A 16007-nucleotide genomic window follows, 5' to 3' on the forward strand; every position below is an offset into this window, starting at 1 on the left:
TATCAGTAGCGACTCCGAAGCACTGGCAGTGGCAGCCTTCATGGCCAGCGTGTGCATGTTACCTTGAGTTTACGCAATGGTGCCACTTGGATAATGGCAGAACTGAATGTGCACTTGGAACAGACAACTGGAAAAATGAAAAAAAGGAGACAAAGTCAGGTTGAAAATAACTGCACTGTGAAAAAAAAGCCAGTGGTCAGTATTGGGGGAGGGAAATGTGTGCAGTGCTGAACATGGGCAGCTGTGATTGTTGGGGGGGGGGGGGGCATGTTAATAACAGTGCTCTGTGTGTGGGAACACAGTCGCTTGCAGATGTGGGTCTCTCTCGCCTGGGGTGTCCTGGATACTCGGCTGGGGGGGCTTCCCTGCGACTTTACTTAGCACCGGTCTCCACTTTTCGGGATGTTTCGTGTTTCTGTGCCTGTAATAGTAAATCTGAGGTCAGCAAAAAAGGCTTTTTAACAATTCAGGGCTGTTCAGATTTATTCATTACTATGTAAGAATTCCTTTCCGTATGCAGTTTTCTTGAATTTTGAAGCTGAATTATCTTTCTTTAATCAATGCAAGCTCATCCAATTCTGAGAGTCAGACCGCGTACATTGACGGTAACGACGAAAGCATGCCGGATTTAAAAAAAAAAATTACAGCTGGTTCTGCTGCGCTGACAGAAAATGGCCAGAAGAGGGCAGTAAAGGACAGAACGCAATCTCATTCTCCAAAGCTGTTCTGAGTAAAATTCCCCTGCAGTTAGGTGCCAAGGGGGAGGGCGTGGCAGCAGAGGAGGGTTCGGGGAGCAGAGGTTTCTAGAACTTCCACTTATCTTTTGCTGGCAGGAAACAGCCTTGTTAGGCTTAATCTCTGTGGAGGATTCTTGTGAACACTGAGGTCAAGCAGACATGTCAAACAGGATTTAAGATGCCCCAGAACGCCCTGTCTCCATGTCCCCTAGCCCAGACATTTTTCCTTGGGTATAGTAATTGCTTCTTGAGACACACAGAAACACCTCCGACATTTCACTCTAGACGGCATCGACAAATTTTATGTCTAACATTTAACATGAATGATCATATTCAATGATCCACTGAAAGTCTCAGTCATTATGCAAATTACACATGAAGCATTTATGGTGGCTTATGTAAAACGATTATATGAAAAGACTAAGATTAGTGTTAATGAGATGATTATATATTTTGTCAGGGATATGATTCCTTAATTTACATGGTCCTGCAGTCCTAAAACCACTTTATTTGATTTTATAGTGAGAAACCATTCATTTATCACTTATCAGGGCCCTCATTTGAAAGCTTCTCTCATTCCTTAAAAAAGAACAACAAAACAAAAAGCATTTTTCTCCAGGCGCAGAGATAGATCTGCCACACAGAGCCAACTTTAATTACTCATCCGTAATGAATATTAGACATCAGTGGAGGAATATCTCACATCTCACTTGCCCACAGGAAGATGTGCATGCAGAGAGTGTGGGATCTTCTGCTGGAGTGAGTTTCTGTCTCATTCATATAGGATTTATGAATATTTATTTTATAAAATTAACATGTGAATATTGTTATATAAAATATATAACATTTGATGTAGGCAAAGCCTGAAGGAATTAACATATTCTGTAAATCTGTGGAGTGAATTATTCATCTTTTTTACCCAAAATCTTGATGACTAAGCTTTAGAAAACACTGCATTGACCTATATTCCATAAGTGAAATGTTCACAGAACACAGGGGAAAGTAGGAATAATTAGTTTTAATTAATTTCATTACATGCAAGCAAGCGTGACTTTCACCTGCATAACTATTCCTACTAAGTCTCATGTGAACAATAAATTATTAATCTGTGTGATTTGTTTTCATTAAAAAATTTAAATTATATCATTATCATAAGGGAGTGTGTGTGTGTTTATGAACAGACAGTTAAGGATTAAATTGTTATTGCTTTTGATTTTATGAACTTTGAGCTTTATTTAAGCAACGTTGAACATGCACTATATGGACAAATGTATTTGGACACACCTCTCAGTCACTAAAGTCTGGCACTTCATTCAGATTCATTGCCACAGCTGTATAAAATCCAGCACCAGCCATGCAGTCAGGTTTACAACAATTTTTGGAGCACAGTGAATTCAGGCATGATACTGTCATAGGATGCCACCTTTGCAATAAGTCAGTTTGTGAAATTTCTTCCCTGCTAGATATTCCACAGTCAGCTGTAAGTGGTATTATTGAAAAGTGGAAGTGTTTCGGAACAACAGAAACTCAGTCTCGAAGTGGCAGATCACATAAAGTAACGGACCGAGGTTGCGGAGTGCGGAGGCACATAGTGTGTAAGAGTCGCCAACGTCCTGTTGACTCCATAGCTGCAGAGTTCCAAACTTCCTATAACATTAACCACAGCACAAAAACTGTGTTTCGGGAGCTTAATGGAATGGGCATCCATGGCCGAGCAGCTGCATGCAAGCCTCACATCACCATGCGCAATGCCAAGCGTCAGATGGACTGGTGTAAGGCACCCTGTCACCGGACTCTGGAGCAGTGGATACATGTTCTGCAGAGTGACTAATCACACTTCTCTGTCTGGCAGTCAGATGGACAAGTCTGGGTTTGGCAGATCCCAGGAGAACGTTACCTTGCCTGACTGCACTGTGCCAACTGTAATGTTTGGTGGAAGAGGGATAATGGCATGGGGTAGTTTTTCAAGGGAACTTTTAATGCCTAACAAGACATTTTGGAGAATTCTATGCTTGCAACATTATGTGGAATGGACTGGGGAGGCCTCTTTCTGTTCTGGCTTGCTGTGCCGGTCCATAAAGACGTGGTTTGGGTGAGTTTGGTGTGGGGGAACTGGAGCCCTGACATCAAGCCCATCAAACATCTTTAGGAAGAACTAGAACAGAGATTTGCCAGGTCTTGACATCCAACATCAGTGCCTGACCTCAGAAATGCTCTTCTGGATGAATGGACAAAAATTCCCACAGACACACTCCAACATCTTGTGGAGAACCTTCCCAGAAGAGTGGCAGCTGTTACAGCAGGAAAGGGGGGACGAACGCCATACTGATGCCTATGGATTTAGAGTGGGATGTAATAAAAGTTCCTGTGGGTGTAAAGGTCAGGTGTCCCAATACTTTTGTCCATATAATGTGTGGGAAACTGAGACGGTAAAATGATGAATTTTAAAATTCGCCCAGAATAAATATTTTTAACAGTAAACAATGAAATTATGTCAATAATTTATAAGTCAAAATGGATGCCGAGATTTCAAAACTTGTAACTTCGGTGCATGAAAATCAGTTTTTCCATCCATCCATTACTGTTTGTGCATTTTTTTTGCTTTCTTATTTATTTTAATAGACATGTGTTACATAAAGTAAATGGGAAAAGGTCTGTGACAGTCTGTGTGTGTGTGTGTGTGTGTGTGTGTATGTGTGTGTGCTTATAGGATGAATGTTTATGCATTATATGTTACATTATCTGTTGTGTGTTTTTATATATAACAATTGCCATATGGGTCCAAAGCAAATTTCATTTGCTCAATGATGTTAATATAAATATACAGAGTGGTGGGATTCAAACCTGTAACCCTGGCAGAATGAACTGTCAGTACTAACCCCGTCTTATTATTCTGTACTGGATAAGCAGATGGGATTCTGGATGGATGGAGCCTATCCCAGAAGCCATGGGTGCAAGGCAGGGAACAACCCAGGATGGGGCACCAACCCACTGCAGGGCACAAGGCAGGGAACAACCCAGGATGGGGCACCAACCCATCACAGGGCACAGGGCAGGGAACAACCCAGGATGGGGCGCCAACCCACTGCAGGGCACAAGGCAGGGAATAACCCCAGGATGGGGCACCAACCCATCACAGGGCACAGGGCAGGGAACAACCCAGGATGGGGTGCCAACCCACTGCAGGGCACAAGGCAGGGGGAACAACCCAGGATGGGGCACCAACCCATCACAGGGCACAAGGCAGGGAACAACCCAGGATGGGGTGCCAACCCACTGCAGGGCACAAGGCAGGGAACAACCCAGGATGGGGCACCAACCCATCACAGGGCACAGGGCAGGGAACAACCCAGGATGGGGTGTCAACCCATTGCAGGGCACACTTGCACACTTGCACACCCTTTATTCCTATGGGCACTTTGGTAACTCCAGTTAACTTTGGCAGACTTTTGGATGGGGTGGGCGGAGAGGCTGGAGTACCTGGAGGAAACCCCACAATGACATTGGGGGTGAACATACAAGCTCCACACACACATGGAGTCATGGTGGGGACTTGAACCCTAGTCCCAGAAGCGCGATGCAACAGTGCAAACCTCTGATCCACCATGCCGCTCCCCCCACTGTTAATCCAGCCAGTCATAACATTTGGTTCAGCAATGATGCTATTGCCATGTATTAAATGCAGATCATTTGGGAGATGCAGCGGCATTCCAAAGAGCCAGGCTTATTTCTGCATGCTTACTGCTGTAGGAGTGAGCCTGCAATCAGTGATGAAAAATAATAAATTACAGTCTGTTTCGCAGTTAGGATGCATGGTCTTATGTGGGAAGACTTGCTCACATGGGAACACATTGTCTAGAGCCTGCTGAGATCATCAGTGCTGAAGGCATTTTGTCAGTCTACAGCGTTGATGTAATGAAGTTAACTAAAGTTAACTATGCACTGAACTGCTTCAGCCGACATATCTAAACTCATAGATAATGTAAAACTCTGAGGTATGTTAGACACACTGGATAAATTACTGAAGGAATTAACGTCGTGTTTTGACTGGTGACCTTTTTTCTGCGTGAAGACACAGCAAAACATAGTCAATAGTCAAGTGGCTACGAAAGCAGGCCTGCTGTTGGAAGGTGCTTAAACAAAAATCTATCCATCTATCATATATGCTGCTTATCTGCTCCAGCATTGTCTCACAGCCTGGTCTTCAGGAATCTGCAGACAGTCTGCATGAATGTGGACCATCTGGCTGAGAGTTTGGACGGAACAAAAACATGGACCGGCTGTGGATCCCAGAGGACCGGGTTGGGGAACACTGCTGCTCGGGGTGCTGGTGAACCTGGAACCTGTCCCAAGAGATTTGGGTCAGAATGTATGGGACAAACAGCTTGGGCCAGCAGCATACCTACACACAATATGAGCAATTTAGAGAACCAACTGCAGCTCTTTGCATGCTTGACTGGAATATTTGGGGGTGGGGGGGGGCAGAATATGGGGTGAACAGATTTGGAGGCAGCATCCAACATCCCCACCCCCAGGGAAATGAGGCCTTACTGCCACCCTCCTGAATCTCTGAGCTCCTCTGAGGGTGAAGCTCTCCAGTGAAACATCCATCTGTAAATGACTAAAAGCTGTAACTCGCTTTGGATAGAAGCATTTGGTCAAGCAGCTAATTGTGAATCCGAGAGGTCAGCTGGTGCATGTGCTTACGAGGGCGTATTTGTGTTTAAGGGGATAGAAAACAAATGCATGCCCATTACTTTTTCCCTCAGTCCCCCCCACCCCAAAAAAAAAAAAATGGGGGAGTTAGATAAGAGATATAAGAAAAAGCCCATATAGAGAGCCAAACAGCATCTCTGAGGACCAAAGCAGTCAGCCCTATCAGTTCTGCTAACAATGCTGTCCATTTTCTATTCTCACATAAACATCTGTTGCTCTAATGATGACGTTAAGAAAGATAAAACTTGGATCAGTCTTACACCCTCATTCCACTAAACTGAGCGAGCTTTGTGCTGAAATAACTCACAAGCGAAACAGCATTTCAGTGTGTCTGCACTAGTTCATCAGAACATAACGTAAAAGGAACCTATAGCCAGGTAGCTGACGGTCGGTCCGCCGAGGCCCCCAGCCTTCGACTGCCACTGGATCTGCACTGCACCTGATGCCACGGCTCCCCGTGCAGTGCAGACCCATCTTATTCTATGCCCGGCCGGGCCCCCGTGGGTGGAAACCCGGCCACCAGGCGCTCAGCCTCGAACTCCACCCCTGGCCTGTCACCAGGGCGAGGCCCCTGTCTTCTGGGTGGGGTAACATGCTCCTTTATATAAACTCTGATAGGAATCTGTTTGACCCTACATCGAAAGGAGCCAGTTAAGGTGGTTCAGGCATGTGTACGAGTCCTCCTGGATGCCTCCCTGGGGAGGTGCTTTGGGCGTGTCCAACGAATATGGATGGATGGATGGATGGATGGATGGATATCTTAAGATGTACTGAGATTATGTTTACACGTGTTATTTTAAATCCCTTCATCCGCCTTAAAAAAACTAATGTTTTCAGTTCTTATGTTGGATAATCGTTTTTAATTGTCTTTCTTGGTAAGGATATCATCAGGAAATATTATTCTTATTATTATTATTCTTATTTCGTTATCAGATGCACACACACACACACACACACACTCCTTCACTTTGAGGAGACAACAGAAGTAACTGCAAAGATGCTTATAGCTGTAACCCAGGCGCCCTGGAACTGGTTCCGGCATTTGGAAGAATTGCCGATTAAGCGTATACAAGATGAACGTTTAAAATAAATTCTGTTGCCGGACCTGTTGACTGTGTTTGTCCATTTTTATACATCGCCTGACCGAAGTCTGGAGTCGCTCCATTCCCCCCCCCCCCCCCCCCCCCCCCCGGACTGCAGGATGCTCATTGCCAGACAAATTTCTGCGCCAGAAAGTAAAGTGTTTTTTTTGTTGTTGTTTTAATACGGAGGTGATCGTGTCACTTGTGGGATTCATCTCTTGCGCTCATTGTGAAAACGTTTTTAGACTTTTAGACCTTTTTATAGCCACGGGCGACCACTGATTTACCGAACTTTTGAGCATCGTGTCACTGTACGCAGGTCCCTCGATAAACCTTTTCCTATATTTTCCTTTTGTTTTCATTTGGGACGGACAATATCATTATTAAAGAATCGTTTTGACTTGGCATCAACATGATATTTTTCTAGGACTGAAGTCGCGCTAGTTTTTATTCTCTGTCCGATGGACATTGTCGCGTTATGGTGGTAAGTTAACATACTGCTATGCAAATATATTAATACTTTCGGTTGTTATTGATTATGTGTATGAATATCTATATCAGATTATGACATCAGTGTGCATCAATGGTAGAGTGGGATAAGAAAAACGAAAGTACCTATTAGCATGATGCATGCGTAGACGTAATTTCGCGATCTAAATGTATTCTAAACTTTCGATCCATGGCAAGAAGGGATACAACACGTCATTCAGAATTTATCAGAAATCTGTCCTGTTACTTCTGTACGAACTGACATTAGGATCAGCACAAGAGAAGAGACCTCTCAAAGGTCTCATGTCAGACCCTCTTTACCTGAAATGTCCTCATCGTTCCTCTTTGTTTTATGTATCGCATTCAGCCTGTTAAAAATACACTGCAGAAGGGAGCATTCTGGGGAGGGGCTTGAACAAAGACCCTTCAGGTTACTCTTCCAAGGATGAATTTCCCGATGCCTTCTTAATGGTACGTCGTTCATAAGTTGTGTTAGAAGATACGACGTAGCACTAAGAAGGCTTCAGGGAATTTACCCCAAGTCTTTGATTCTCCTGCAACTGCTTATAGCATGTTTTATCTTTGCAGTGCTTCACACGTGACATTCAGTAATTGCATTCCTGGGGCTAAGGCAATTCTCGGGTTAAGGTGACTCTAAGGGCTAAAGTGACTCTAACGGCGAAGGTGACTCTAAGGGCAAAGGTGACTCCGGGGCTAAGGTGACTCTAAGGGCTAAAGTGACTCTAAGCGCGAAGGTGACTCTGGGGCTAAGGTGACTCTGGGGCTAAGGTGACTCTGGGGCTAAGGTGACTCTGGGGCTAAGGTGACTCTAAGGGCGAAGGTGACCCTGGGGCTAAGGTGACTCTAAGGGCGGAGGTGACTCTGGGGCTAAGGTGACTCTAAGGGCTAAAGTGACTCTAAGTGCGAAGGTGACTCTGGGGCTAAGGTGACTCTAAGGGCGAAGGTGACTCTGGGGCTAAGGTGACTCTAAGGGCTAAGGTGACTCTAAGGGCTAAGGTGACTCTAAGGGCTAAGGTGACTCTAATATATCCATTAAGGTTAAGAGTAAAGTTTATCCTTGCATTGTAGCAGTCTGCTAAGCTTTAGCTTTCCTGTTGTTGGCTAACAGCTAACGATACTGTTATATTGTCTCACAAGTATGCTTTAGTTCACAGAGGAAAATAACTCCCCTCATTTCTGTCAAAACATTGAAATCACAACCTGTCACCCTTGACCTCAGTAATCGTAAACACTGCAACCAACACACGATCTCAGTTTATGTACGATTCTAAGCGACAATATTTTTTTCTTGGCCAGTCATGAAACCGTTGATTAACTGTTAATCACTGGAACCAAACAGCAGTATGTACAAGCTTTTAAACCTACAGTTAAACAAATGACGCACGTAAGGAAACAGAGTGCTGATTAGCTGTCAACAGAGCAGATTCGAAGTTAAAATCTTTATAAATATAGGTGCTAGCTGGGTGGTTAAGGGGTTTGCGAAGGGAAAAAAATAAGAGCCCCTTATGACAACCATAAGTCACAGTCATGGTGAATTATTACCAATGAATGAGCAGCTGTGTTTATAACACAATATACGTAAGTGTTCTATAGCATGAGTGACCTTTCCCATTCAATAACAGGCAATAAACAGAGACAAGCATATTTACAGGTCAACAACAGCAATAAATATATTCTGTATCTTTTGGGGGCGTGAATGATATTCGCTGGAAGAAAGGCTTTGAAACCATCAAGCATCTCATAGCTACACCAACACACACAGACATCCACATCAGCAAGGGCTGAATGATATATTAGAGGATTTAACAGGGTTGTGCCCTCTGCTGAGAGCATGAACCTATGACATGTTCCCATGGCAACACTGTCACAAGAGCTGTTGGCGGGTGTGTATCGAGCTGCTGAATCCCAGGGGGTGAGCTGCGAGGATCTTCATGCCGCGGTTGAAGCTCACAGGTGATGTGTATGATGTCACATGGTTTTTATACCACACGCTCCATCCAAATCACCACTCTTCGGTATATCAGACATTGACCGCTGACGCATATTATCTCATCATGGCTCTTGCAGGAAGGTTTACATTTCCTTTGCTTGGAACTTGCATCCAAACATCAGCATTATATCCAGTCTGATACGAATCAGTATCACTTCCGAAAGGGCGGGATTAATGAATGGTTTTTCCTCTCTGTCCCCTCTTTGGAATTCTCTTATGGATTCATGTGTTTTTTTAAACCCAGTACCTTTTCTTGCTATCGTAAATCAGAATCGATCAGTTCTACAGTCCAAGATTGAAAGAGCAATGAATGAAAAACAAATGATTATAAGGATTGTAAATATTTCTCATCACTATTTAAAAACATATACAGAGATTCTTTTTTTCTTATTGAACTGACATCGGTCTATGGATTCTTTGCGATCATTTCCTATTTGAATATAAGATAATAATTAAGGAGCAGACCTTAAACTAACAAACTGTTATCAATCATTTGATAACATATTATTAAATAAAAAGATTCACTTATAGTCAAATTTAGAAATGTATAACAAAATATCTTATTCCTGTCTCAGATAGTATTTACTAAAGAGCTTCCTACATCAACTTGTTTACAAAATAAAGATAAACTCATTTATAAGTAATTTCTGAGCATGTATATTTGCAAGTGGCTTACAAGCTGCTTTGTAAATACAAAGAGAAAAATATTATTATAATGCATTTCAAAATTTGTGAATAATTTTTTTTACCTATTGATATATTATTAAATGATTAGCTGCAGTTTATTAATTAATAAAGTAGCAGACCTCAAATGAAAGTGTTACTGTATATAAAAATAGGCGATTTCAGTGATAATTGCATATTTCTATTTGAAAAATCATATAAGTTTGATGGAGATGCCCCATGGCAACAGAGTATGTCTAAACGTTTTTATGTACTGCTGTTTGGTTCCACTGATTGATAATTAATTAACGGTTTGATGACCGGTCAATAAATAAATAATGTCGCTTACAGTAATACATGAACTGAGATCATGCCTTGGTTGTAGCGCTTACATGTCACACTGCCCCCTGCAGGGTGTCGGGGAGCCTGCCAGCCATGGACTCCAACGGCATATGCCAGAAAAGCAGGCGTACAACAGGAAATCAGGCGGCGCTGTGCCAGAGCCAACCAGAGGTGCTCCACGCTGTGGCCAGGGGCGCCAGTCTGGGCGTGCGCGAGTGTCAGCACCAGTTCAGACACCACCAGTGGAACTGCACGCAACAGGGCAAGTCTTTCCGCAGGGTATTACAACAAGGTGAACGCATCTTCCGGCATCCCCGATTCTGTATTTGCGTCAATCAGATTCACAAACGGCCGTTTCCATTCTGACAAAAAAAAAACCTGTTTTATGTCCCTCCTCGGTTCGTCTGGGCACGCTTCCCGCTATGGCTGCATCTTGGGCAGAATCATATAGATGAAATGCCATAATTATGCATCAACCCAAGCGTATAGAACTGTATGTAACCGGGAAATACAGCCGTTTGCTCACCGACACCAATTTTACGCGACATGTAAAAAGAGTGCCCGTTCCCTCCCTGCTCTGCTTACGCACTCAGCTATTGATCCTTATTGCATACAGCAGAATAAGAACAGCTTTTGTATCTGAATAAGTAAACTTGTTTTTATCAAATGCCTTATGAGGGAAGAGTGGCATTATCGGGATTGGCGCAATGCAATTTAATGTCAGATGTGACGTTACTAATATTAACCAATAGAGGGCAGCACATTTCTAATCATTCATCCAGATTTAACTTTTGTTCCTTTCCTGTAATTTGTGCTGAAGCACTCACAGGAGTCTTGCAATATTTGCGATATACCTAAATTAGAATACATAACATCCCAGTGCTTATCTTTATATTGTAAACAAGTTGACTTAGGAAGCCATAATGATTAGCCAAAGCGCGTTGTTTTTTCCACGCTTCATTCAACAAACTCGGCCATACGCTTAATACAAGTTTACACAAAAGAACTAACCACATTAAGAATCAGAATATCAACTACTGCTTTACAAATCTATACATAATTACCGAATAAGCCCAAACTCTAAAATAATAAATCAGCAAAAAAACTACCAAAACGCGTTATTTAAACAAGATGCTCTTTCATTACTAGAGTTTAGAGAATAATAATGAACAGCTGCACAGAGAGGTGAAGCCAACAGCATACATCAATCCACGTCAGGGGTACACACGAAACACACCACGTACGGAAGGGAAACTGGACATCCTGTACCTACAGCACAATACGACCACACGGACATTGAACAACAACTGCTCACATTTACAGTATTATTTACACCGTTTTCAGGTGGCGCAAAGCATGCCGTTGCGCTCGTTCTTGACCAGGTGCGTCTCCAACCCCCGCGGCGCTACAACATCTTCAATCTTAAGTCTGAATCACTAAAAGTCCTGGCGGTCATTGATTAATAAGTCTGAAATAAAAGCGCAAATTCCTCACTGTTCCGATGTGGGGTTTAATTGCTTTGTTCTGAAACCAATAAAACTCTACAATAAACACGGGCAAAGTAGTTTCTGTCTTATTTGATGAGATAATACAACAGCTAGGTCAGATTCTTGCATTGACATCTGCTGGTGACGTAATTTTTGCCCTTGTAACAGTTTGACGCAGGAAAGAAAATGTACGTTTTTTTATCTTTTCGTTATTCCTTGATAAGTTAATTTGCTTGTGGTATTTGCCAGAAACGACTCCCAGGGACTAGATAATTGGTCCATATTCACCGATGCCCTCTGAGATTTGTGACAGTTAATGGCTCATTAATTACCAGGCACTGATTAATAAGGGGATTTGAAACTATTTGTAGTTTTTTGTCCTCCGCTGAAACCTGCACATGCTGGTTGTCTGGCAGATATCCGAGAGACGGCATTCGTGTTCGCCGTCGTCGCAGCCGGCTCAGTGCACGCCGTGACCCAGGCGTGCAGCGCAGGCGAGCTGCTGCAGTGCGGCTGCGAGGACCCTCACGGCAGGCGTCCGCCTCAACTGCCCGCCATTTTTGGCAAGCAGGGGATCACCTGGGAGTGGGGCGGCTGCGGAGATGACGTGGAGTTTGGCTTCGAGGCATCCAGGAGGTTCATGGACACCAAGAGAAGGAAGACCAAGAGCGATGTTAGGACCCTGATTGACCTTCACAACTACGAGGCGGGAAGGCTGGTACAGTCATGGAGCTTATTCTGCCAAGGGCAGCACGTAAGGGCTTCATAAGACCTTCATAAACATTACATTAAAACGGTTAATGTTGTTAAGGTGTTATGAAGATCTTACTCGGCAAAATTGAAGATTAATTCAACTTTCTTAGCTATTTAAGCAGGATTGACATTGACACTGTCAGCAGAAAATCTGTATAATCAGTTTTTCTGTGCATGCAGAGAATGTTATGAAGGTCTTATATAAAATTCTACTATTAACAGTTATTAAAAGTATGAACACCTTGCTTGACCTTCTGTCAGTTACCTAGACTTACCTCTCACTAATCAGATAGTTTGTGTTATTTTGATCTTATCTTTACTAATTCTATATCAATATTATGAACAAACAAAGAGACATTTCACTTAAGCCGTCCCCAGCCAGGGGTCAAAGGCAGGTAAAGCAGCAGGTGCGAGGTCTGCTTCAGGAGTTTCTTCCCCAGATAGCAGACGTGCACCTGGAAAGATTTGGAAAATACTACCCGTCTTGCAGGTTATCGTGCGTAAATCTAAATGATGTCCCAGAGCAGAAGAAAAGGTGAATTCCTCTTAAATGGGGGGTGATTTTATCTTACCAGCCCACCCCAATCTTTTCCCCCCAGGCTGTGAGGAATCATATGTGGACAGAGTGTAAATGCCACGGGCTGTCAGGCTCCTGCTCTCTGAAGACCTGCTGGAGGAAGATGCCCCATTTCCGAGATGTGGGTGACCGTCTACTGCAAGGCTACAACAATGCTTTCAGGGTGATGGGTAGCAATGATGGTGGGACGCTGGTTCCCGCTGGCCAGGGCGTGAAACCCCCAGACGGCCTGGACCTCGTCTACTCGGATGAGTCTCCTGACTTCTGCCTTCCCTGCAGACGGACAGGTTCACTGGGCACGAGGGGCCGTGTCTGTGATAGTTCGGTGGCTGACATAGGGGGGTGCCACCTGCTCTGCTGTGGCCGTGGGCACAAGAAGGAGACGCATCTGATGGAACTGAACTGCCTTTGCAGGTTTCACTGGTGCTGCGTAGTGGAATGCGAGAAGTGCTCCACAAGGAAGAACCTCACTCTCTGCCTGTAGAACTCTCTGGGGTGAAGATTTCACCAAGGTCTCAACTTCTATAAGCCCATAACAGAAGGTTCTCATCTTCTTAAAACTATTTCCGAAAGGAATGCCAGTTGGTTTCTAAAGGCCTCCAGAAGTGACTGATAAGTCTGTGTCCAAGACCTTGTTATGTCGGAAGTCTATTCATTTCCAGAATGCAAATGTAGAATTTCTGGCTGACTGTCAGGTTCTGGGATCCTCAAGAATGCAATATCTTTTTCCCGGAAACATAATTCTCTAGATCAGAGGGAAGGTTAACTTTGGTAAATCTAAAACAAACCCTTCTGTTCCATTAAAACTGTACAATGCATTCCTGTGGCAAATACCCTCACCATTTCTGAAAACTTAGCTACAGTGGGCAAAACGAGCAAGTGAAAGAGAGTATCCTTGTCAGTTATTATGTAACAACGTAAACATGGTACAGTGAAAAATGAGTGCTGAAATTCCTGCACAGAGCACACAGCATAACTGTCACCAGAAGCGGACATCTGGATTACCGGTTTGTTCCCATTACGCGCGTTGCGTTCCGCTCCTCATCAGCGCACGTGTTTTGCGATCCGGTAGAATATTGTACATAGCAGAGAAAGCAGTGTTTAGTGTTCCCACCATCGCGTTGCGCACTGCTGCATGCATTTCTCTGCACTGCACACACCAAACACGTCCCAAATCGTCTGTATGCGTTTTTTACTTCCCCTTTTCCCCACACATGCTTGGGCGGTTCATCAACTCCTCATTCAGGGTCTAAAACTACCCTTTGTCTTGTCTCTCAATCAGCAGGGGATGGCCCCAGAACCTGCAGGTACACCTTCCGTGGCCTATAATTGCCACTATGAGCACTAAAGCTAAAAGAGGCTCTGAATTCATTTTAAAGCAGAATGTAGTCAGAATCTGACGCCAAAAACAACCTGCGATCTCCACACCAAAATCTCCTCGCAAACCCACAATACAATACCAGTGTGATCTATTAAATATGTAGAACCATAAAAACGCATGCTGTAAACACATAAAAAATGCAACATTAAACATATGTATACTGTATATTATGCGAGATAACGCAGAAAGTCACGTGAAAAAAAATAAACGCGATACAACGCGTTGCACTTTTCGCTGCGTTTTTCGGTTTTTCTAGTATGAACTCTAATGGCTGTTGTAACTGAGATCACAGATTTTAAACCCAGTTTTACAACATTCCCGCTTACCCCGATGACAAAAGAGTGCAGTTATTTTTAAAGCACTTTAAATTCAGGCAAGCATTTGTTTTTAATTCTGAGCAAAATAAATGTTTTTTTCCATTCTATACATTGAATTTTATTTACGTGCATCTAATGTCACCAAGGTCAGAAAAAAAAATCTCTGTATTCTGCTACTTGTTTTTAACATCCTGTAACATTTTAATTCCCAAATAATTCTATAGATTCGCTGTACAACTGTGTAACGTTTCCTTCACCACCTCTGTGCAAAACTCCTGAACAGCAACTACTGGACAGGAAGAATTATAACAGAAAAAATGTGATGGATTTTCTTTTTATTACTGCTGTTTCACTGGGTAACAGGATGTGGTTCCATACTGGGAGGTTTGAGGGTAAAGCTGTCGCTATGACAACCAAACTCTATTCATGTCACCTTTGACCCTGACAGAGAATAAAGACTTACCTGTAGTCACTGCATTCAAAGGACCTGTTCCAAGCAGTGTTGACATGCCATGGACCAAGCTTATTTTTTGCAGTAAGTTACCCTTGAAAAAAACTCAACCAAGAAGGCCACCATGGATGCAAACTGTCACGTAATTTCTGGAGCTGATATACCGCAAAAAGCTGTGTTTCATTTTGAGTTAGAAGAACACAAGGAATTTACAAACGAGTTATATTTTTCTGTGATGTTTGCTGGAAAAAATCAGTCACTGCTGTGAAAAAACTAAAAATGCAAAAACTCTTGTATTTTGCTTGGTTACTTATGGTTAGGGCAGGGTGGGGGTTAAGGTTCTCATAGTTAGCGTTAGCATTTTTCCCATAGCAGTGAATGAGTGGGCCCCATGAGGATAGATATACCCTACGTGTGTGTGTGTGTATGTGTGATGTTTGTCATCATCAGAATCACCGTGACGACAGGTGTATCGAACCTCTCCTGGTATACAGGTCTGGTAGGTCCACATTGGACAGACTCTGCATTTCCCCCAATTTTCCTTTGACTTTGAAATGTTCCAAACACAATGCAGAGGTTTCCTCGGTTTGAGCAGTGCCTTGGTGGGTACAGGGACGGATTATGGGTTGTGTGGGCCCCTGGGCAAAACGTTCGCGAGGCCCCCCCCCCCACCACCACCACCACCACCACCAGGACCACCACCACCACAATTCAAGGGCCCTTGGCAGCCAAATGCCCTCCTTATATGGTCAGGGGCCCTTGTAGGCAGAGGATCAAAGAATGTAGGCCCTCTAAAATAGACACACGAAAATACATTGTTGATAAGCGTTGCAAATTGTTTTGGGCTAGGGGTCCCACGGGCCCCCTGCACCCCAAGGGCCCCTGGGCAGCGGCCCCACTGGTCCGTAATCCGTCCCTGGTGGGTAGCTGGAGAGTTATGTTACAGCTATCCCAGACTGTGACAGCTGTGAACAAGTTCACCTTGCAGCTATGACCAACAA

General features: G+C 43.6%; 1 protein-coding gene across 2 annotated transcripts; it reads left to right on the top strand.

Annotated features, from left to right (window-relative positions):
* The first annotated feature begins 6737 nt into the window (after positions 1-6737).
* LOC125709847 (protein Wnt-6-like) lies at positions 6738-14914 on the top strand. Of its 2 annotated transcripts, none has more exons than XM_048978801.1 (4): positions 6738-7019; positions 10112-10332; positions 11944-12281; positions 12880-14914. In XM_048978801.1, exons 1-4 carry the CDS (start codon positions 6997-6999, stop codon positions 13339-13341), a joined length of 1044 nt encoding a protein of 347 aa, XP_048834758.1. In that variant the 5' UTR covers positions 6738-6996; the 3' UTR covers positions 13342-14914. The 2 variants fall into 2 exon arrangements, with proteins under 2 accessions (XP_048834758.1, XP_048834759.1); XM_048978802.1 differs by having other exon boundaries at positions 11944-12245.
* Positions 14915-16007: the final 1093 nt, after the last annotated feature.

The sequence above is a fragment of the Brienomyrus brachyistius genome, chromosome 16, assembly GCF_023856365.1.
Source record: "Brienomyrus brachyistius isolate T26 chromosome 16, BBRACH_0.4, whole genome shotgun sequence".
Taxonomy (NCBI): Eukaryota; Metazoa; Chordata; class Actinopteri; order Osteoglossiformes; family Mormyridae; genus Brienomyrus; species Brienomyrus brachyistius.

Bases quoted from the DNA above. Each gene is read 5' to 3' on its own strand.
- LOC125709847 (XM_048978801.1), top strand. From the start codon at position 6,997: ATGGACATTGTCGCGTTATGGTG. The intron at 7,020-10,111 runs GTAAGTTAACAT...TGCCCCCTGCAG, and splicing joins GACATTGTCGCGTTATGGTG to GGTGTCGGGGAGCCTGCCAG. The intron at 12,282-12,879 runs GTAAGGGCTTCA...TTTTCCCCCCAG, and splicing joins TATTCTGCCAAGGGCAGCAC to GCTGTGAGGAATCATATGTG.